Source organism: Ammospiza caudacuta, chromosome 3 (assembly GCF_027887145.1).
Source record: "Ammospiza caudacuta isolate bAmmCau1 chromosome 3, bAmmCau1.pri, whole genome shotgun sequence".
Taxonomy (NCBI): Eukaryota; Metazoa; Chordata; class Aves; order Passeriformes; family Passerellidae; genus Ammospiza; species Ammospiza caudacuta.
Window position 1 is genome coordinate 73,135,775 of NC_080595.1, and position 22,443 is coordinate 73,158,217.

Consider the following 22,443-nt stretch of genomic DNA (forward strand, 5'->3'; position numbering starts at 1 on the left):
CAGTGTAATGAAGAGGTTGTGGCTTAACCCAGTTGTATGCCAGTCCTTGCCAAGCAACTAAAATTTGCATTTACATTTGGGATTGACTACTTCAATGTCATATGGTGGGTTGAAACAGAAAGAGGGTGGTTTTGGATAAGAAACACTGCTTGTGAGGGTGGGGAGGCAGAGAAGCTTTGGATGCCCCATCCTTGGAAGTATTCAAGGCTAGTTTGAGCAACTTGGTCTAGTGGAAAGTGTCCCTACCCAAGGCAGAGGGTTGGAACTAGATGATATTTGAGGTCAATGCAAATTATTCTATGATTCTTTATTTTTGGTCAATTTAATAACCTTATATTAAAGGTCATCTTGCATTGTGCAGTTTGACAATCAGAAGCTGTCAAAACAGGTGCAGCAATGGCATTAATTTTATGGTAGGAGCATTTGCGGGATGTTAAAAGCTATGATGTCCTCAAGTCCACTCTCAGGGAGCATAAAGACCTGTGTTCTTCTCAGGAAACCAAGATCATACTTTCCAACTTTAAAATATTTTTCTACTGTCATATGGATGATGAGTCAATCCTTTAAAAAAGAGAATATTTTCTACTCTGACTAGTGCTCTGTAGTCTCAAAGCTCTAGGTGAATTTCCTGCAAAAGACAGTTTGTCAGAGATTATTTAGGATTCTTTTATTGACTTGATTTGCAGTGTGTTTTTTTTAACTTAAAAAAAAATCCTGTGACTTTCCTTAGCAGCAGCAGCCAAAAAAATTACAGGAGAAGTGGAAGCTGAGTAAGATGGAAAGTAAATGTAGTGTTACTTGGTTGGGACATTAATCTTTCCATTACTATTTTTTTTTTAAAGGTCAGAGTTACATCTTTCTTAGTTACCTCTGTGTGTAGCCAGGTAGTTCCATTTTTATGTTATATTTCTCTTTGCATTGCATATAATTGTCACACGTCCTTCCGTGTAATTTGATTTGAGAGCTGATGATATTTATAGCTTGGTGTAATTTGTAGCTAGGTATAATTAGTGAAGAAAGACAATTTGAAGAGCAGAGGGGCAGCTGAAGCAGAGGGAATAGTGATCTACCATGTGCAGTTACTATGCCCTCATAGCTAAGAAATCTGCAGCAAGATAAGAAGTGAAATGAAATGAATTCTCTAAACAGGGTTTATGAGAAGTTTTACTTATGAATGAATGATTCGGCTGGACTTGATGATCTTATAGGTCTCTTCCAGTCTTGAACTTCTGTGATTCTGTGATTCTGTGATTGTCATACAAAGTTATATTGCAGTTTGTGTCTGCTTTGCTTTTTCATTTCTTTGCAGATGTGTTTAGTATTAATAATTGCTAAGTGGGTTGTTTTGTTTTTTTTTTTTTGTTTTCTTTTGCTCTGTTCTGGTTAAGACTTATTTCTCCTTGTCTCCTTTATAATAATTTTAATTATGAGTGTAGGTCTTTTTGTACATTAAAATATGAAAAAAATTATAGGTAATTTCTATAAGAAAAGTCAAATAGACACCCCTTTTAACCAGTAAGTTTATTTATAAATAAGTCATGCATTTGATATTTTTACAGCTCTCCTTACTGCCTTCTAACATAATAAAATACACTCTGCTTAGCTTCAATTATAAATATAGTTTTCTTCTTGCATGTGATAGGCTGCTACCTATATGCTCGTTTCTCAAGATGGAAATATTATAAATAATGTATTGTAAAAGATTAATATTTCATGATAAGTTATAATAAATGATACATTAAACATGTTATACACACACATACATAAAACATACAAATATAAAATAAGTTTGTTTTGATGCTGCATTTTTTAAAACTGAATTGGTGAAATTTTTGTCTGTAGTAGTTACATAGATACATTGCGCAGTTGTTCCCTCAGACAATGTTAGTGTTCAGCTGTGACATCCTAAATAGAGGGAGGAAAATGTCTGCTGTTCTGTGTGGCTGGAGTGAGAGTAAAAAAAGTCTGCCTAGTTAATTATACTGAACATTTTAAGATGTCTCTTTCTTTTGCTTGGAGGACTGGAAGTAAGGTTTTCTGTAATACAAGTATACATTAGAAAAGTATAAGAAGAAAAAAAATTAAAAATTATGTTGTTTGTTTCATTCTCCCCAAGAAAGGGAGTTCCGTGCTCCATCTTTGGGATCTTTGGAAAATTGTATGAAGCTTTCCCAGATGACAGTCCAGGGACTTCAACAGTTCAAGTCTCCCCTTTTACAGCTGCCTCACATTGAAGAGGACAATCTGAGAAGAGTTTCCAATCATAAAAAGGTATAAAAATAAAAATGATACTTGGTAACCTCTTAAGATGCTATATGCTACTTCTTTTACCTATTTGTGGCTAAGGAAGCAAGGCCATCAATTAACTAAGAGAATAAAAATATATTTATTTTTAAGGAAGTCAATACAATCCTTCCTATTTGTTCTGCCTGCTTTTGGTTTTTCAAAAGTCCATCTCAATTACGAGGTGGGAATTAGGATCAGAGATCTGTTAATATCTATTTAATACTCTTCCAGAATGTGTCTAGAATATCCTACTGGGACTTTTTTTTTCTGGGGGGGAGGGGGCTTGTTTGACTTTACATTGTTCTTAATGTACTTTGGTAGAAAATATATTTGGAAGCTTTTATGAACAGAGGAGTTCATAAAAGAAAAAAAAATTTACTGTGGGAGGCATTTCAGGTTTTGTGATCCTTTGTGTGAAAAAGTGTGTCTTATAAAGCTTTTGCTACATAATGGAGTTGGCTAAGTAGAATTTAGGGATGAAAAAGAATAGTCTTGTCTCAATATCTGCGTGTGTTTCTTCACTCTGTTTCACCAATTGTCTCTGCATTTCAACCTGCTTGAGTCTAGTGTATCTTCTGGTAATGCCAGTAACAGTTAGAAACAGCCTCTTGCTTCTACTACAATCTTGACTTTCTGATACTTTTATCACAGTGGTTAATTTGAATGAATCTTGAAAATATTTTTTTTATCTGATGGAATTTTTGTTTCACTTTAACTACAGCCTTAGGGGGTGTTTAAATGCTTCTGTGTTAGTGTCAAGACTAAGAATTCTTAGGTATTGCATTTTTTTAATCCTCTCTGAAGATGCTTGTTCATGAAATATTCAAGTAGTCATATCCTTTGGATGAAGTAAAAGATTCTCTTATAGGTATCATTAAAGACTTACTTTTTAAATCCAGTCTTAAACTACGGGGAACAGATGAGGAAGTAAGCAATTTTAGATGTATTTTTTGACATGTGCATTGTAGCTAAGTGAAAAACAAATAATTTGACTGTGTTATAATCCCACCTCTGTTTGCTGTGAAAGAGGGGGGAAATCCCAGTTTTTCAGGCTAGTTTCACAGGATCACATGCGTTGAGTTCTTCAAAAATACGCTGCTCTAGATTGGCAGTATGATCAGTCTACCTGGATGCATGAAATTGTTTTTTAGTAAAGTACATGCATTTATAATGGTGAGGTAATAATTTGTGTTTGTTTTAGCCTTTTAGCTCTGCTCTGCAAATCTTAGAAGGAGTGGATTTAGATTTGTTGGCAGTTCAGTACAAAAAAACCCCTAAACTTGTATTTGGTTGATTCTGCTAATGTAAATCTGAAAGCACTGAGGTATTCTACCTAAATAAAACCCCCTATTAGTGAGATTTCTTAGCTCTAGTTTCTGAAAAACCTGGCTGAAGTAACAATTTTATAAGAAACTATAAAGGACCATTTCTAAGGGGTGACATACTGAGGAACACACCAGTGTTCAAAGCAGTTCTGTTTAGTAGGTTGACTGCAGCCTCTTTGGTTTATTGTTTCTTGAAACATATGCTTGCTAGTTTCCAAAGTGTAGGGTTTTTTATAAGAACAAATGTAATGGTGTGCATGTATTAGTAATGTGGGGACAGTCATGTATTATGAAGAGCTGATTTGTGGGCTGTGTTCTGTACTACCATGGGACTTCCTTTCTTCTTTTTTTCAGTATAAAATCAAAAGTATTCAGGATTTGGTGAGTTTGAAAGGCTCAGATCGCCGCAATTTACTGCACTTTCTAGAAGATAAGAAATATGAAGAAGTTATGGCTGTCCTTGGCAGCTTTCCATATGTCACTATGGATATAAAACCACAGGGTGAGTGGGAGGTCCCTTTGTTCTGTGTATGTCAATCTTCTGACATTTTGATAGTCTGCTGGCAGTAAGCTTTTGGAGTAAGCTGAAACACAACTCACTGCTATCGATGTGACCTGGAAATTACATACTTCTTTGGAGTATGGGTTCTTGTACATGGGAGTTACAGTCTGAGGAGATAAAATACATTGAAACATTCCATGTATTCCCAAGCCAGCAGTAGTTTCTCATACAGGAGCTTAGCTGAAGTTTTGTCTTTCAGTTTTAATATTTCATGAGTGATGTGGAATTTTGGTTGAAATACCACTTTTATTAGCTATCTTAAACAGTTACAGTTATTCCAGAATTTATGCTCAGCTTTCCTCAGCAAACAGGTTCCTTTCCTCAGCATTTGTGAGGTTCCTCTGGGGTTCCTTTGTGATAATCCTGGTTTTTATATCTGGCAGAATTTGTCCAAGCTATGCTTAGCTACGTTTTGTGTGCACTATTTCAGTGAATGTATAATGCTCTTTTCTCTGAAGATTTGGGATATTGTAAGCAATTCCTGTTAGACAGACTTTGCAGTGGGAACTGAATGGGTTCTGCAGTCTCCTTTTTTTTGTGGAAGATTAGTGCTAGTAAATGTGTGATATTTGAAAGTCTGTTCTAATTCTGGTTTATATTTTCATTGTGGTAGCAATGATTGCATTCAAAATGTGATATGCTTTGTTTGGGGAGCCTGATTGTAATTTGGCTTATGTGTAGTCCCCTCTGAGAAGCAAATGTTAGAAGTATCTGTTAAGGAAGCAAATGTCTGCTTATTTTGGTGTTTCTGAATGTTATTTGTGTTGTTTATTTTTTTAACAAACAAACAGAAAATGGTATGTTATTGTAGTTTAGGTTTGTATACAGTCTTGTTAATCTGCTTAAAATTCAATCTTGAAGTACCTCCCCATATTTTGACCAATGTTTTCCTGCCTGTACTTTTCATTTGTCACACAGCTCCACTCAAGTGTGGTGTAAAGGATTAAACTGTGCAGATGCTTTTCTGTTTAGCTCAGTATTGCCATTATATGAAATATATATCTGAGACAACTGAATAGTAAAACTGCTTTCACAGGGAGGGAGTAGAGGTGAATAAATAAAATGTCTACACCGGAATAAAACTCTATTCCTCTCCTACCTGAGACATTCTCCATTTTATAGGTTGGAGGTATAAACTCCTCAGTGGCTCCCCTGTGGGGTTTGTTTAATGTTTCAGTTAAACTAATCATTGCTGTTCCTTTATTTTCCTTTGCCTTCTCCTTAAAAAATAATTAAATGCATGATTGTTAATGTGGCATTGAAATTGAGTTGTTAATAATATGAAAGTCAGGAAAATGAAAATTATGATTCCCAGAACAAATATAACAGGGTCCCTCTGGTCATGTGTGATATTTCATGTTTCTGAAGTTTTATGCTTTAATATATAATGCACAATATTACAGGGTTATGGTTCCCACAGCAGCCATAACTTTGAATTTTCCAACTTTCATGCAATTAAAATTTCAAACTCATTGTTGCAGTTTTATAGGTTGCTGAATTACCAGCTCTCATTCTGATAGTATAGTTGAAGTTGTAAGAGACTTATTAAATAATACTTTTAAGATATTTTTTGTTAAAAATTCTGGAATTTGAATGCTTACATTTAGAAGTAGCAGAAGCAATGTTTAATGGAGAAAAAGTCTTTAAGGAAGTCTAATAGTTGTATTGTTTTTCTTTTTGCACTAGTTTTGGATGATGAAGACAGCAACAACATCACAGTAGGCTCTCTTGTCACTGTTCTGGTCACACTAACAAGGCAGACCATGGCAGTAAGTATTAAGAATACTTGTCCTTTCATGGTAGCTGTGGGTGTGCACTAGTAAAAAGGCATTTCTGCTTGTTTTGTAAACATAACTGTGAGGTTAAGATTTGAAATTGAGAACTTGTGCTCTTAATCCGTCCTTATGGTCTTGTTTCTGAATAAGAAAGTTTTCCTGGAATAAAATCAAAGTTCAGTCTGACCCATTGCAGTTGTCTAGGGAACGGTAAAAGAATACGGCAAGTGATACTGCTCTGAGGTTTGTAAACAACAGGAAAAGAGGCATTCAGAAACTTGGTTCTTGAACTAAAATAAAATATCCACTCAAGTCCTCAGGACAGTGTTTGATTTTGCTTTATATGGGCTCATAATGTTACAAATCTTGGGTTACATTTCTTGGGTGTTTTAGAAAGAACGCAGTCCAGCAGAATGCAGAATATGTGTAACTTAATATAAAGGGGGTACACCAGTGTCACATGAACAGTGTGGCATAACCAAAACAATACTATACCCTAGCAGTTAAACTTCTGACTTGTGCCTGTTTTCAAGCTTAAAATGCATTAATGGCTTTCTTTGAACAAAAAAGTTTAATACACAGAACCTAAACAAGCTTTGACACATCAAAGACTACAATGTCAATTTTTGCATCTGTACTAATGATGTAATAGTCTAAGTAAACAGAAGGTCTGAGTTACACCTCTAAGTTACACAAGCTTGAGTATTGCAGGTGAGATCAGACTATTGAAGCCAGTTCAGCAGAAAATCTGTATATATGAGATCCATGTGCTTATGCTATGGGTGCAGTAGGTAGAAAGTAAAAGCACTGTATCACTATGCTGGAATTGCAAAAAGGAAATGGCAAAGGAAACTGAAAATTATGAGGATATTGAACTGTGCTTAGAAACTAAAATGTCTAACAGCATATAGAAGATTCATTTAAGATGCTTCCTGTGTGACCTCCTCTAGGCAGTCTGGCATAGAAACGCATGACTGTAAAAGAGGAACCAGTATGATGCATGTTTTTTGTGGTGGTATTTCTCATTTGCTATCTTTATATACAACAGCTCCTTGTGACTATTTTGTTTGGGTGGGTTTTTTTTAATGGCATATATTATATTTTGAAGAAAGAAATGCCAATAAAAAATCCATTTACAGAGAGGTGTCTCAGTCTACAGTATACTAACATTGTGTTGTGTCTTAACATTTCACATTTCTGGTTTGATTTGTTCTGTGTTCCTGAGTAGCAGAGCAGCTGTTGAAGTTTTTAATGCTGTGACAACTGGAGCAGAATTAGCATTTTACTACTGCTTGCTTTTGTGATCTAGGATTTCTGTGCTTTATAAAACAAGTAGATTCTTTGGAACAAGGTGACATGTTGCTATTAAATTTCTTTATAATACAAGTGATGGAAAAATCTGAGACCAAATGTTTGAACTAGTGTTTAATTTTGATCTGTTAATCCCCTGTTGTGTCTGTCACTGATAAAAGAATTTGCCATGAGTAAAATATTCAGACCTGATTAAGGTGATTTAGTTTAAGTTCAAATATGAAATCATAATTTGCTCTTGGTACAGAGAGGCATTAGTAGTTTTCACATTTTTCTCTAACCAGGAAGTGTTTGAAAAGGAACAGTCTATATGTGCAGCAGAAGAGCAACCAGCAGAAGATGGGGTAAGTGAAGAGTGAATGTTCCTTTTGCTAATTAAAGAGAACTTTCTTTCCGATCTTGAATTGCTAATTTTGCACTTCTCAAGCAAAGTTTTTTCCAGAAATGCCTACTGAAGTGTCCTTTGAACTGTGCTTTGTAATTTTGGTTCTCAGCTTAAAACACTTAAAGTACAGTTGAATGACTGAAATTTTATGAACAGAATAAATATTTTAATACTGCTTTCCTGCAGCAAGGAGATGCCAGCAAATCTAAGAGCAAAGGATGGCAACAAAAGAATAAAGGAACCAAGAAAGCTTCAAAGTCAAAGAAAAAGAAGCCATTGAAAAAGAAACCGGTGCCACCTTCATTGCCACCACAGAAACAGCAGAAGCAAAAACAAGCTAATGGGGTAGCTCATAGATTCAATGATATTTATAATTTTATTCAGTTTGTCACTTGTAATCTGATGGAGGGTTTTGTATCTGTCTCTTCTGTTTCAGTTTGTGCTTTTGTGAAGTGTGTCTTCTAAAATAGCATTTGTTTTCTCTACATTTAACAGTTACTAGTGAAGTCATCAGGGAATCACCATGGTAATGTTTGCAGTGGCCACTGAAAGTTCTGCTCAAATATTTTAAAAATGTGGCTTCATAGTCTCTTCTTACTCTTTGTTCTTGTTATGCTGCCTTCTTGGAGGTGAATTGTTCTGTAACTTCTACTTTTTCTTTAAAGATGAAAACTGAAATGAGACTTTGTTCTGGTAAATTAAGTCGCTTTAGTAACTTTATGCTCCCGCCTGCATGGTGTTTTCTCCACCTCTTGGGCTATGTTGTAGGTACTTTTTTAAGTTGTCTGTAAATTTTCTTGAGACTTCATGAAATGCAGTCCCGGAGTTGTAGAATGGTTTGGGTTGAAAGATCATTTGGCTTAAAGAGCCTTTAGCTCCAACCCCTCGCCGTGGGCAGGGGTGCCACTCACTAGATGAGTTTGCCCAGGGCCCCACCCAGTCTGGCCTTGAGCACTTGCAGAGATGGGACATCCAGTCCGGGAATCAAATACTGGTTTTTCCTATTCCTGTTGGGAGAGCCAAATGGAGAAGGAAAATGGCTTCTGTCCTCCTCTTGGTGGATGAGGTGGAAAGGAATAATGTTCACTGTAGACATAACTGTGACACAAGAAGCGCGTAGCTCGTGCAGCCCAGGCTTAAGGCAGGCACTGTGAATTCTGTGTACTACAGTCATGCAGACAAACTAAGTTAGAGGTGTTGGGTACTTGTTTTTCTTTCCCATTAGGAAGTCGTCGTGAAGGAAGAGGAGGAGGAGGTCTCTGATAAAGGAAGTGAATCTGAAGAAGAAGAAACAAACAGAGACTCTCAAAGTGAAAAAGATGATGGGAGTGACAGAGACTCTGACAGAGATCAAGATGAGAAGCAAAACAAAGATGATGAAGCTGTAAGCCTTACTTTTTCTTGAAGGGTAATGTTGCCTCTGGGGTTGAGAGAAAATTCATTTTAATCCTCTAGCATCCCCTCAGGCTAGTCAACACTAGGATGAAGGAGTAATACTGGTTCTCCAGAGGTTTTCAGACCTCTGGTGTAAGAGCTTTGTCATTGCAAGTTTGTTCCAGACTGAGTAGCAGAGAGTCTTTTCAGCATGGTCAGAAAATTTAGAAATGACTTGAGAAAATGGCTAAACTTCAGGAGAAAAAATATTTCTTTTAGCTTCATTTGATTACTGTCTGCTGCAGATTTGTGACTTAGTCTCTTCTTTGAAATGTGTTCTTTACAGGCAGTGGCTGTTGCATGCTGCACAGTACATACTGAGCATGCAGTTGTTGAGCAAACTTGTACAGGTGCTTACTAAACGCTGGTAACTGTCAGGTTATGTGTCTGAAACTGTAATAGTGTAACAGAGAGTGAAACATCGTGGTGGCAGATGATTCCTGCACCACAAGTCTTACAGTAAAAGACTTGAGTGACAGCTGAATGACCTGTGCAGGGTGAGATTAGGCTTCTGATAGGAAAGGAATCATCAAACTTGTAATCAAAACTCCTATGGCTGAGGTAGAGAGTGTTTAGAGGTAGTGTTGTAGAACTGAATTTTGAAGAATGTGTGCAAACCCCACAGATCTGCTTTTTCTCTTTATAATGTTTAGTATTGCACAAGAACTAGTCACATGTACCATTTTCATGGACCATTTTCTGTCTTTTTAATGCAAAAGATGGTTAGTGCACAGTAATTCTTTAACCTTACCTTTGACAGGAGTGGCAAGAATTACAGCAAAGTATACAGAGAAAGGAGCGAGCCCTTCTTGAAACGAAGTCAAAGATAACACATCCTGTTTACAGTCTTTTTTTTCCTGAGGTCAGTAATAAAAAACATTACAGCTGTGAAACATGAAAATGAATAATAATTTAAATTAATTGATCCATTTATATTTTTTACTGTAAATATTGGGCTTTTGAAAAACCTTATTGTCTGGGAAAAATAGTATTAATTTTATGAAGTCTTAACTTAAAAATTAAATGCTTTCAGATACTTTTCTAAAACCTTTTTCTTCATTATTCTTTCTATTCAGTTCCCAGAGACTTGCAAACCTGTAAACTTAAGGTGAAATATGTGGATGTTTTTAACTCTTCATCTATCATGGGTTGGCCCTGGCACAGTGCCAGTGCACCCATGAAATATGTTTTTCTCAAATGGTTGCTGTGAGGTGTGACTATCTAATTGCAAGTGCCTGTGGCTGGGAGAGGTCCTGACCCCTCCTGTGTAATCACTGGAGAGTTTATGGATCATTTGGATCTGCAGGTAGTTTTGGATTACTCGTCGACTTCAAGTCTCAGTGCAGCAATGTGATGGCAGCACAGTGTGCAGCTATGGAAGATGGGGTTGCTTGGCAAAGCTGTCTCTTTCCACCACACTGTAGCGTGGCAGTGGCAGAAGCCAACTGTGGAACAGTCTTTTCTATAGAGTTCAAAAGTACAAGTTCTGCTCTGGATGAGTGTCAGAGGAAATTATATATTTGAGAGTGGTGACTCAATATAGGCTGAGGTGTGTTTACAGCAGCCTTTGGTGTTGAAAGTATTACCTGATATATCACTTGTTACTTGCACTAACAGCCAGCCACTCATTTGTCTGAGAAGCCCTTAACAGCAGTGGAACCTTGAAAAATAGGAGATTTTTCCAAATGGAGGGTTTGTGTTCTGAGCAGATAAGTTAGGTCCTTGGGGTGACCTGATTGGAACCAGGAGGGAGCAGTATTTGGCCACATTTTCTTTTTTGGCTAGTGCTTCAAGAAATGGCTAATCAGGTCCTTTCCTTCCTTGCAGTCTGATAAGGAACTAATCTAGGATCTCTTCTCTGTTGTTGTGCTATCTCCAAAAAGGGAAATAAATTGTCTTCCTGAAGGCCTTAGCTAACATCTAGTTTTGTAATGGCTGAGCTTGAAGCTGTATTTTCCTGGCAGTTGGGTGCACTCCCATCTCTCAGTACAGCTTCCACCAGTACACCAGCATAGTGTGAAAAGGTGTGCTGGCATGCTGCTCTTCTGGCTGCCTTGGATATGTCAAATGTGCTGCAGAGTCTTAATACCTCCTTGCTGTGAAGGCAGCTGGCTTTGGTCATCAGTGGAAGCTCACAGACAGTAAGTGCCATGCCCAGTGCCTCAGGGATGCTGAATATTTGTATTTCTCTTTTACTGAAGTGAGGGTCCTTTCAGAGACTTTGCTTATACTTACTCTGTATAGAGCTGCATAAGCTTCAGCTGTGTGTAACTGAGTTACATATGGGTCTTGTGATAAAAAACCTAAATACAGCTTGCTGCTGAAAAGAAATCTAGGGCTCATCTGAATGCTTGAACTTAAAAGATACACACATATCCTCTCATGGTACTGCAGTTGTAAATTTTCCAACTTCTCTTTACTGACTTCATGAAAGTTGAATGCAGCTGTACTTTGTGCTGTAGCTGCAGTGGGAGCATGTTCAGATCGAGTTGATCTGCAACATTGGAAGAACAAAAACCACCATAGTCTGGTTTGTTTTTTTTTTCCCTCATCTGTTATTTAGAGTATTATTTGTACTGTGGTCATGGCCAGTTCTGAGATAAAAAATTAGAGATAAAATGCTGTGTTCCAGATTTTAAAGATGTTTAAGTAGTAGCTGAGCATAATAATACGTGTTCTCAGGAGGCAGTCTTAATGCTGTTTCATCCAAGTTTTGGGGCAGTTGATTACTCTCCCAGAGATGTGTCTTTAATCTATGCAGGTTCCTAAAGAATTATCTTCTGCTCCTGCATCCATGGGTCCAGAAACTGCACAGATTGTAGTTTTGACATTTTTTAGGTAGAAACTGGCCTTGGTGTTCCAATTTCATGAACATACTGGTTCCCTGGCATGCCAAACCTTGCACCCATCTGTTAAAGGGCATTTTGCCCACTTGCCTGTTAGTTTGCCAGATTCTCACAGGCATAAACTTTAAATTCCACCCAATAAGCAAGAGGAAAATCACAGTCCTGCACAATTGTCCTTTCTGTAAAACAGTGATGGCATTTCAGGGTCAGGAACACTCCTGTAATTTCCAAAAAATATAGAGTCCTTTGAACTTTACATCAACAGTTGTCATTTGCATTGGTATTTTTCCTCCACTTGGCTGTTATTGTTACTAGGTTTTGTGAAAAGCCATTTGATGATTTTGATCTTTGTCTCTTTCCATCACTCTTAATGGCAAGAAATTTTTTTTTTGAAGAGCAATGTATAGTAAGTCAGCACAATGTTTTGGTAAAATCAGAAATAATATTGATACAACTGCAGGTCCTTTTTGTTATGGTCACAGTCCTCATAGGCCCAAAATGGATTAGCCATTTCTGTAATAGATCTTGCTTCTGTAGCTCTTGTTCATCTGTGCTATTTATACTGTTCATCTTTCTATTCCTAGAGGCCTCTTGGCTAGGAAATAAACACTTTGACTGCCTAAGAGTCTTCTTTGCTACAGCTGTCAAGAAGATTGACAATATATTTACTGTTGAAACTTACAGATAAAATAACTTATGCCTTGTAATCGCATGGGGTGGTTTTTCCTAAAGAAAATCACTTGGAATAGTTGTAAGAAGGATTTAGAATTCTACACATTCTGGCATTAAATAGCATACAAATAGGTTTTTGTCCTATTCTGTGCCTGTTCCAAGAACATGAGGGAATGCTGATGCTTCAGTGTGATGCTTTTGCTTTTATACCCTTCAAAATGGGTATTTAGTATGTTAATTTTACATTTCTCTGTTCTGGGACTCAGGAGTGCTAATCAGTGTTTTTAGTTGTTGGTGTGAGTGTCTTGCTGTTGTAAATGGTTGAATTTTTCAGTGAGATTGTGATAGTTAGTATGACAATTAGTCACTTGAAAAGATAAAAGAGTTAATTTGGCTTTTGTAATTTTTCAACATGTATGATTTAAATCTCAGCTCACCAAAACCTGGATTCTGAAGTGTTAAAACTGAACTTTTAACTACTCTGGTAGAGACAAAAATTCTTCAAATTCTACATATTAACAGCATTTGCTTCCCAAGTGTGGAATTCAGAAGTTGCCTGTATGTGATAGGGAGCAGTTATTGGGCATCCTTTACAAATATACATCAGTACCAGTCAGTTGATTGGTACTGAGTAATTTCCTTGAAGTGAAATCTCAGTGTGTTCAAATGTCATTTCACTTTTTGGAGGGGGAAACAGTGGGACAAAGCACACTTGCCTGACAAAAGACTTTTCTGCAAAGAGTTCTTTATCTGTTTTTACTCTTTCCTTGCTTTAAATCTTGCTCAGCTTTTTATCCAGGTTGGATTTCTGTTGAAGGACCTAATGTTGTTTTATATTGCATGAAGTTACTTGTGAATCCTCAGTGGACACAATTCTTGGGGATGGTTCCATGTCCCACATGGTGGCTGAAGTTGAATACATGGAATGAAGCCTTTGGAGACCCAGCAGTTACTTGTCATAACCTGTTTGCTTTCAGTGTGCAGTGTACACCTTGTATTTTATTCATGCATATCCAAGAGTTTAAAAAAGCCACCAGACACAAACTTTCTGTCTGTATTACAAAGATCAGTGAATCCTAATTGACTGTTAAAAAGTGTAGGGGCATCTTGTTCTATGACTTCTTTAATGCTTGTGGTTTTTTACTGTTGTTTTTTTTTCCCTTTATGAAAGGAAAAACAAGAATGGTGGTGGCTGTATATTGCAGATCGGAAGGAGCAGATGTTGATATGTATGCCATACCACGTTTGTACGCTAAAAGATAAAGAAGAGGTAAAGTACTTGGGGAGTTTTCTTTCTGGGATATTACAAAACTCTGTTGAAGTGTCTCTGATATGCAAATACATGTAGATTTTAATTTTTTTAATACTTATCTCTTAAGATGGAAAACAAATTTCACTCTCTTGATAAAAAGAGAAAAGTGCCTTTTAACTATGAAAATTGATAGTGGAGAAAGAAAAAGTAATTTAAGACAACTTTGAAGTTTCTTCTGGAATATGTTTGGTTTATTTTTTTCTTTATATCAAAGGATCATGAAAAACAGTATTCTGTCACAGTGAAATTCCTAAATTTATTCAAATTGTTAGAAACATAAAGTGTTCTCTTTCTGTACAGCAGAGACTGTGACAAATTAATTAGCTTTGGCTCATATAAACTTTGCTGAACCTGTAACCTTTGGCAGTGTTCTTCGTGCCACTTGTCCGAAAAATGAAGACCTAATGTGTTTGTTCTTCCAAATTAGATGTTACATTCAATTTCAAATAACAGCAGAGTTAAGATAAAACTTTCAGCAGACTAAATATTTTAACCTGTTTGGGTTTTTGAGGCTTAGCATACAGCAGGGTGAAATTGTGTACTTAATGTAGTTACTTGGCCTAATTCAGAAAAAAAAATCATTGATTGAGTGACTCAATGATTTTTCAGCTTTCATGGCAGGTATTGTGTTTGGGTATTGCTGTTGTTTTTTGCAGGTGTTTTATTACATACAGATATTCAAAGAAGTGTCCCTAGTTAGAAACTAAAACTTTCTATTTTTCTGTAATAGTGTGTATTGTTCATTGGAGGACTCAGGTATTTGTTTCAATGTGTCATTTGAAAGCAGTAAGAACTTGATGGTATGCAATCTCTTTTGTAGGTGGAGCTGAAGTTCCCAGCACCAGGCAAGCCTGGAAACTATCAGTACACAGTTTATTTAAGATCAGATTCATATATGGGATTGGACCAGATTAAACCATTGAAGGTGATGTTTGACTCTGTTATATACTTGTGTTACATTGAAAGCTACTTCTTATGGTCATTAAAACCATAATTACAGGACCAGAAGTCCTGTTGATAAGAATTCAACCTGTCCTAATTTTAAAACAAGTGGGAAGGATGGACTTAGAAATGGTTTCTGCCTAATGTGCAGTGGTAATTTTATGATGGATTAAATGGGACTAAAATTTGAGATACTTTCCCATGCATGTGTGTTTTAATTCATGTTTTTCTAATGTTTATTCAGTTTCTGCAGTATGGTTGGCTGTGGCTTTTTATACCTTGAGGTTTGCCATGCCATTTCTCTGCCCTTCCTTAGTCCTAGATTCATTCAGTTAATGGGAAAAATCTGGCATGCCTTACTTCTGGAAACAGTTCTTGGTTTTGGTTTGGGGAGTGGGATGGGATTTGTTTTGTTATTTAGTTGGTTTTTTTAACTGTTCTTTTGTGGGTTGCTTGTTTGTTTTATTGTGTGAATTTGTTTGTTTTCACAAATTGCTGTTTATTGTCTGTAACCTTTTTTCCCCTCTCTTCTTTCCTTATCCAATTACAGCTGGAAGTTCACGAAGCAAAACCAGTGCCAGAAAATCACCCACAATGGGATACAGCAATAGAAGGTGATGAGGACCAGGAAGACAGTGAGGGCTTTGAAGACAGTTTTGAGGAGGAAGAGGAAGAAGAGGAAGATGATGATTAAACATACTATTGATTGACTACAATATCTGCACACAGTGCAAGCTCTTGGTCTGGCTGTGGAACTTGTACAATTAACCAAGAAACACAGTACAGAAGCTTTGAGAAGGCTGAGTTTAAATTTTCTTTACCAATTAAGAGTGCATTATGTAACTTCTCAGTGGAGGTGAAACAAATCTGTTGCCATTGATACACCTTGGAATATGCTTATGGCTCATAGCCTTCAAAGTGCAGGATGGTGCATTTGTTTCAATTGAAAATAAAAGCTTTTTTATTATAAATGTCCAAAAGTGTGGGCTATGTATTGTCTGATCAGTTTAGGGTCCAATTTAAATAAAAGGTACTGTTAGCTAGGAGCAAACTTTCAATCAATTTTTCTGCATTAGGAATTTATTTTAGAAAATGTTTTGGTATATTTGACATTACAAATATCTGTTGATTGAAGCAACATTTGCTCAACTTTCAAACTTGATTGGTTCTGTGGTATTCATTAACTATTTTGCTGTGATACTGCTCACATCATTCATAGCTTTAAGAATCTGTTTTACTAAACTTGATCATTACAAATTGGCATCATATCCATTGCCACATTCCATATATTCCAGAGGGCTGCTTTTTTTAGGACTGTTGCCTTTTTATGCCCGAGATTATAATGGAAATCATAAACTTTCTTGACTCTGCCATAGGATACTTATTAATGGCTTAAAACATTTTTAAGCCCTTATTTCATCAGATCAACAGGAGATCTGAGTCTTTTGATAAACAGAATGTCTGTAAGTAATTTTGGGACCACATGTTATGTAAGCTAGTGGCTTTTGTGTAATACCTTTATAAAAGGTACATGCTGAAAGCCAAAGTATATTCTTAATTTTCAATCTACCTGACACCGTCAAAAACATTTTAAGGGTAAAATACAACATTCAGAGAGGGCATGTTTTGTATCAGTTTTGAATTCCCATCAATAAACTGGATAATTTGATGGCTGTTTGCATTTGTAATAGTGTGCATCTTTGTCTGAGGTTGTTGGTTTGTTGTTTTGGTTTTTTTTTTCCTACCCTAGTCTTCTGCAAGGTGGTAAACAAGATAGTGATTCTGTTTCTACACCTTTTAAAGAAAAAAAGATCAAACATAATTAGAGAATAAATTCAGGGAGGAGAGCATCAGGGCTATTAGTGTATTCTATGAGACTTGATAAAAGCCATGGGTGGATTCCTCCTTTTCTTCCTCTGAATAAAACAAATTAAATGTTGCATTTCTATACTTCAGAAATACTTAAAAGTGTTCTGCAAGTAGGAATAGATGTATTTCTGTTCCTGTGTATTGAACTATGAAAATACAATGCTGTAAAATGTGACAAATTCTCATGCAGGAAAATTTCCATCCTATAAAAATTGCCCAAAGTCAGAATAGGTGCACACTAATTTGCGACCTTGTTTGTTAGAAAGGGTTGTCACTTTAAATGAAAATTTATATTGTTATATTCTTTGTAATTACAATAGATGCAAATAAAATTTGAAGGTGTTCTAATGAGATTATGGTATTTTTCAAAGTACTTCTGAAGTGCACATTGTTAACTTGTAAACCATAAGCAGTGTCAGATGTTCAAACTCAAGAATGAAGGCTAGGTTTAAATTAAAGGGCTTGTAACTCCAGTTCTAACTTGCAAAGTACAGCAGAGAAATAGCAACACAAAAGCTCTAGTTGTGTAGTCCATAGGCTTTTGAGCCAAATACTGCACTGGTGAGAGAAAAGACAGGAAAGAGTCTAATGACTCTTCCTCAAGCAAATAGGCAAGATGGATGCTAAGATGACTGAACAACTCCTAGTGGAAGTCTGCAGTTGTTAAAGGTAGGAGAGGGGTGAGTCAGGAGGTGGAGTTGATAATAAGAGCATTCTGGATGGGTTGGGCTGCACTCTGGCCACTGATCCCTAAATTTTGCTACTAACAGTCCAGGTATATAGATGTGAATGCATTGAAATTATTTTAAAAAGAAAGAAAAAAAGAATCATGTCTGTGGTCTGAATACTGAACTGGTTTCTTGAAGATAGAAGGTGACAGCTGGGATAACCCTTTAAGTCTTCCAACTGGGGATAATTCTGTTGAGCCAATAAAGGCTAAATCTAATACTTCAAAGGTGTGCCTCTTGTGTAGTCAAGGTAATTTAGTAAAAAATGTAAGGAGAAAAATTGTGATGGTATTGGAAATCTTGATAATGTGAGAAAGGCACGCTGATGTTTTTTCTCATGGCAATACCAGCTATGTAGTTGTGCATGGTTTTACCACATCTCCCAAGAAAGAGACAGGAGACCAAGGAGGTATTGAAGAGCTTCACACAATCAAAACCACCCAACTGCAGCTGCCCAGCATTATTGAGTTGTTGGTCTTCTGTTGTGTGGTGTGTCTACTAATAACTATTTTTATTAACAATATGAGTTGTCATTCAAGCATTGATCAGCTCCTTCCTGCATAGCAGTTACCAGGATGGGTAAAACTACAGGAACAAGCAGCATTTTGCCTTCATTGTTGTATATGCCTCCCCTTTTGGTAGGGTTTAGGAATCAATCTAGCCAATTTTCTATGTAAATGTTCTGAAGCTCTGGGCTAGTAACTGAAGAAAAAAAAAAAAGTTCAGGAAATAAAATCTGCTTTCCTGCTGCACTCTTTGGGCAATGGTGACTGAAGCATAACTGGGAAGCAGCTACTGTTCTTTTAGCCTGAACAGGTTTGTTTCTGCCCTATTGCTGTCGTGCTGTTTTGTGTAGCCCCTTGTTCTAGGCCAGAGGAGGCAACTGTGCAGAGCCTGACTGTCCTCTCGACCAGAGGTGCTGCAAATACCTTCAGGGCTTGTGGCACTTCAAGGGCTAAAAATGGGACTTGGCTGGGACAGGAAGAGAGTGATGCCGTGCAACTGGCCCTGCTCCATCTCAAGGATGTGTGCAGGCTGCTGTGGCTGCAGTTGGTGCAGGGGGCCACCACCATGAGTTGGATTTAGGCTGCTAGGTGCTGCTTGTTGCAGTAGGTAAGCGTAGCTAAAAGAAAGAAGTCATAAAAGTGATGTTTTCTCTCGGGTGTTTTGTGTAATGTGATTTAAACTTCTGCCTCCCCCTCCCACCAAGCGTTGACAATGCTCGATTAATACTGAATCAAGTAGTTTAATGACTGTAAGTGCCCGTGAGTGGGAGGACCACTGAGCTGTAGCGGAGGAGAAGGTGCTTTTCTCAAGGAGCGGGCGCAGTTCCCGGCCGCGCTCAGCAGGGGGAGGCAGGGCCATGGATTTCTTCAGGAAACCCCCGGATTTTTCCGGTGGGTACCTATTGTATTTGAGCTGTAGGTTTAGTTTTGTGCTCCCCTTTCTGGAGGGCTTAGGTGGAAGTTTCTTGGATCTATTTTTTTTCTTTTCAAGAAACTACTGATTTCTATATGTTTTTCTGTGATTTGTTTTCCCCCAGCCCCCTTGCTGAGCACTTAAAACCTGCTGAAGGTGACCCATTTTAATGTTGGGATTAGTGTATTATTGAATTTATTTTCAAATAAAAACAATGAGGAAGGCAGAGGTTCCTTTCTTAGTGGTAATTGGGGTGTTAATGAGTCCATTTTGAGCTTTAAACATTGTTTTGTGTTAGTTTTTGTTAAAGTGTGTGCAGAAGATGATCGTTGTGAAGGTATCTGCACTTCAGCTGTGTTTGAAGCCCTGCAAAGGGAGGTACAGGAGGTGGTTCCACCATGGAGGTGCCTCTACCTTGAGGAGCTGATTTTTGGGGTACCTGGGGTGCCTTGTGGGCACCCACAGCACGCTGTGATCGCTCAAGTTTTCAATGATGTGCAGGGAAACATGTAAGAATGCCCCTGGCAGCATCTTTAAAATCTATTTTCTTAGGGTTTGTTGAGGGCTTGACAGAGCACCCAGGTGCTGGATAAAAGCAGGAGCTTGTTGGAATACAGAGAAGAGGGAACTGGGTGGCTCATGTTCACTATTGAACTCTAGCTGAGATATCAAATTTGTTCACAATACATCTATTGATATTCATGGTTGCACCTAATTTCTTTCATGGGCTGATCTTTTGTTTTAAGATGCAGTTTGAGCCAGCAGACATTATTGAGTTGGTAGAAATAATTTTGTGCCAAAATTGTTTATATTTTTCATTCAGTTCAATAACAGAACTATCACTGGTAATGAAACCTATTAATAAATCTAATTAGCACAATGGATTGTAAAGCTAACAATAATATTTTAAAGCCAAATTGCATACACTCTACCTAGAATTTGATTTCTAGTATGTGCTGAATCAGGAAGCACTGAATAATTTTCAACCTTTCACTGTGTGTAAGCCTTCCCTATACATGCTCTAATCATTAAACAGGGAAGACATTACCTTTACATTGGATGGGTGGAATTTAACAGCACAAGGGAAGCTGCATGGACCACCTTGAGCAACTGTTTTTAATTCATCCACCTGTACTTTAGAGTAAGGAGTGAGTGCTTTCCTTTTTATGCAAGCAACATAGATGCTTCATGGCATGGAGGCATTCAGGGGAGAGACCCTGGAAGAGCTGGATGTATTTTAGGTACCTCCTTCAGGGTAGTCCCTGAGCTGGAAGAGCCCCAGTCCCTCTGGGGCATTCCTGGCCCCTCATGGGCCACTGAGGATCAGCCAGGCACTGCTTTTGGCTTTGCTGGGGTGTGTTAGTGTAGGTGCTCCAAAGCCCAGGCTGGGATGAGGCCGCCTTTAACCTAAGGTAGCTGAAAATGCAATGCTGCCTTTGCTGTGAAAGTCTGTCCTGGTTTTTAGGCATGGTTGTCCTTCACTGGAGTTGTTAATGTGTATGCCACAGACACAGCATCTCTTGTAGCCCTTACACCCTGAGCTCCATCAACTCGCTCTGTCCCCTCTGATGGAAACACACCCACACATGAGCAGGGATCAGAATGAGCCATACTCACCAATGTGCCAGGGTGATGCTTCCTGCAGCTGGGAAATGTGATAGCAGTGGCAGTGAGACTTTGCCTTCCACATCCAAGCATCCAAACTGAGATGTTCAGGTTTACTTGTGTGTCATGTTCCCATCGAGGGGAGGCTTACAGAGCAGGAGGTGTGACAGGCCAGTGGTGAATTCTTTACTGGGTGTTTTATTTTTTCCTTTCCAGCACACAACCCTTTCTCTGTGCCCAGATCACAGCTATGGAATTTGTGCTTCCTAATGTGTGCACATGCAGTAAATTAAACTCAAATTGAATGACCAATTTCCTCACCACTGAAGCTCATTAATTACTATGTGTAAATCACACTGGCTGAGATTAGGTTATAATGGCTGTAAAATAGAGACAGACCATGACAGGGTGGTGAGATTTGGAGGCCCAGATGACAATCAGTTTGGTCCCTTGAAATGAGACAGCTTTTGCTCCATTTGCAGCCAGCTGTTGGTCCACCCACATGGCCCAGCTGTGCAGGTCCCTGGATCAATTCAGATTCTCAAGACCCTGTTGCTCTCTTGGCCTCAGGTACAGGACAGTGGGTGTCAGCCCCCCATTGCAAGGCAATTTGAGCAACCTCATGTGCATCATTCACTCTCTCTAACATCCTGGGCCAGAAGGGGCTGCTCATACAGGTACTTCTTCCTGAAGTTATGAGGATTTACTCTTCACAGTTAACTTCCCCACATAAGGTTTTATCTTGGTTGTATCTTTTTATGGTTCCCTCTTGATGTAGATTTGTTAGGTGTATTTGATCTCTTTTTTTTTTTTTTTTTACCTCCTTCATTCAATCAGGACTGAGGAGTTCATTCAAAACATGCAAAGCTGCCCTTTTATATTTTGCATTCAAATTCATATTTAATTATAGTATGTACACTGAAAGTTACTGTTTATTTGAAATACTGAGATGACGATACAGGGGCTCTTCATTCTCCTTCTGTCCCACCTCTCAGCAAGCTTGTGAGACTGGGAGGTGATCAGGCAGGGCAGCTGGGGCAAGTAGCCTGTGTCACCTGCTTGTCCCCCAGCCCATCCCCATCCTGAGAACCAGTCACAGGAGGGACCAGGCTCTTACGGATGAGTGGAGAACCTCTTCTCCCCATTGTTGTTCTTGCCTGGCAGCTTTGAAAGTCAGGATGGTGATGGAATTGTCACATGAAGGATTGTCTCTGGGAAGGGGGGTGTTGCATGGGGGTGCTGGGTGCAGGTGCAGTGATGTTGTGCCCCTTGCAGTGACACTGGAGCTGGCTCTGCCAGGCACACAGCAACAGGCAGGGTGCTGCATTGAGCACTGTGGGAGCAGTGAGACCAGGAGAGAGAGGGCTGGCTGGCAAGGTCAGGGGGATCACCTTTGTTATGAGCTCAGAGAAGCAGAAGGCTTAAAAGAGAAATAATTGGGATGAAAGCAGCTTAGTCCATGCAGTCCATTGCCTCCTTGCAGCATCAATGCTGAATTATCCCTGCACAGTGTGCCTCTAACCTCTTCTTCCAAATCTGAAGCCTTGAGTGGTGCCTGTGGGATGTCACTGGATGTCAGTGCCCAGCAGCAGCAGTGGGTGAGCCCCAGCTGGCCACACACCCCTGGACAGCCCTGCCCAGCACAGCATCTGCTGTGCTCGCTGCTAAAAGCCCATTAAAACAAAAAAATAGAGCAATATTCTTCAAACCCCACTGTGTCTTAAAAGGGAAGCACGGACCTCTTGGTCAAATGTGAGCCTGGGAGACTCGCAGGAGTGACAGCAATTAATCACCACACAGCTTTGAATCTTTATGTTAGTGCTCAGTGTTAAACCCTACCACGGCACTGATGTGGAAGCTGACACCAGCTTTTGTAAGCCAGGTCTCTGTAGATGCAAGGTTGCAGGCTAGGCAATAATAAAATAGTTCAGCTTGTTAGACATAGGCAAGGCTTTTTGGTATGCACATCATG

General features: G+C 38.4%; 1 protein-coding gene across 1 annotated transcript in view; it reads left to right on the forward strand.

The window, feature by feature from the left end:
- SEC63 (SEC63 homolog, protein translocation regulator) overlaps positions 1 to 15,830 on the forward strand; it is a 52,608-nt gene extending 36,778 nt beyond the window's left edge. The window contains exons 12-21 of the mRNA XM_058800887.1: positions 2,117 to 2,271; positions 3,966 to 4,113; positions 5,860 to 5,942; positions 7,544 to 7,603; positions 7,831 to 7,989; positions 8,870 to 9,028; positions 9,839 to 9,940; positions 13,768 to 13,866; positions 14,729 to 14,833; positions 15,401 to 15,830. Coding sequence (XP_058656870.1) covers positions 2,117 to 2,271; positions 3,966 to 4,113; positions 5,860 to 5,942; positions 7,544 to 7,603; positions 7,831 to 7,989; positions 8,870 to 9,028; positions 9,839 to 9,940; positions 13,768 to 13,866; positions 14,729 to 14,833; positions 15,401 to 15,544 — 1,214 coding nt within the window. The 3' untranslated portion in view covers positions 15,545 to 15,830. The remainder of the gene's footprint in view (positions 1 to 2,116; positions 2,272 to 3,965; positions 4,114 to 5,859; positions 5,943 to 7,543; positions 7,604 to 7,830; positions 7,990 to 8,869; positions 9,029 to 9,838; positions 9,941 to 13,767; positions 13,867 to 14,728; positions 14,834 to 15,400) is intronic.
- The last annotated feature ends 6,613 nt before the right edge of the window (positions 15,831 to 22,443 follow it).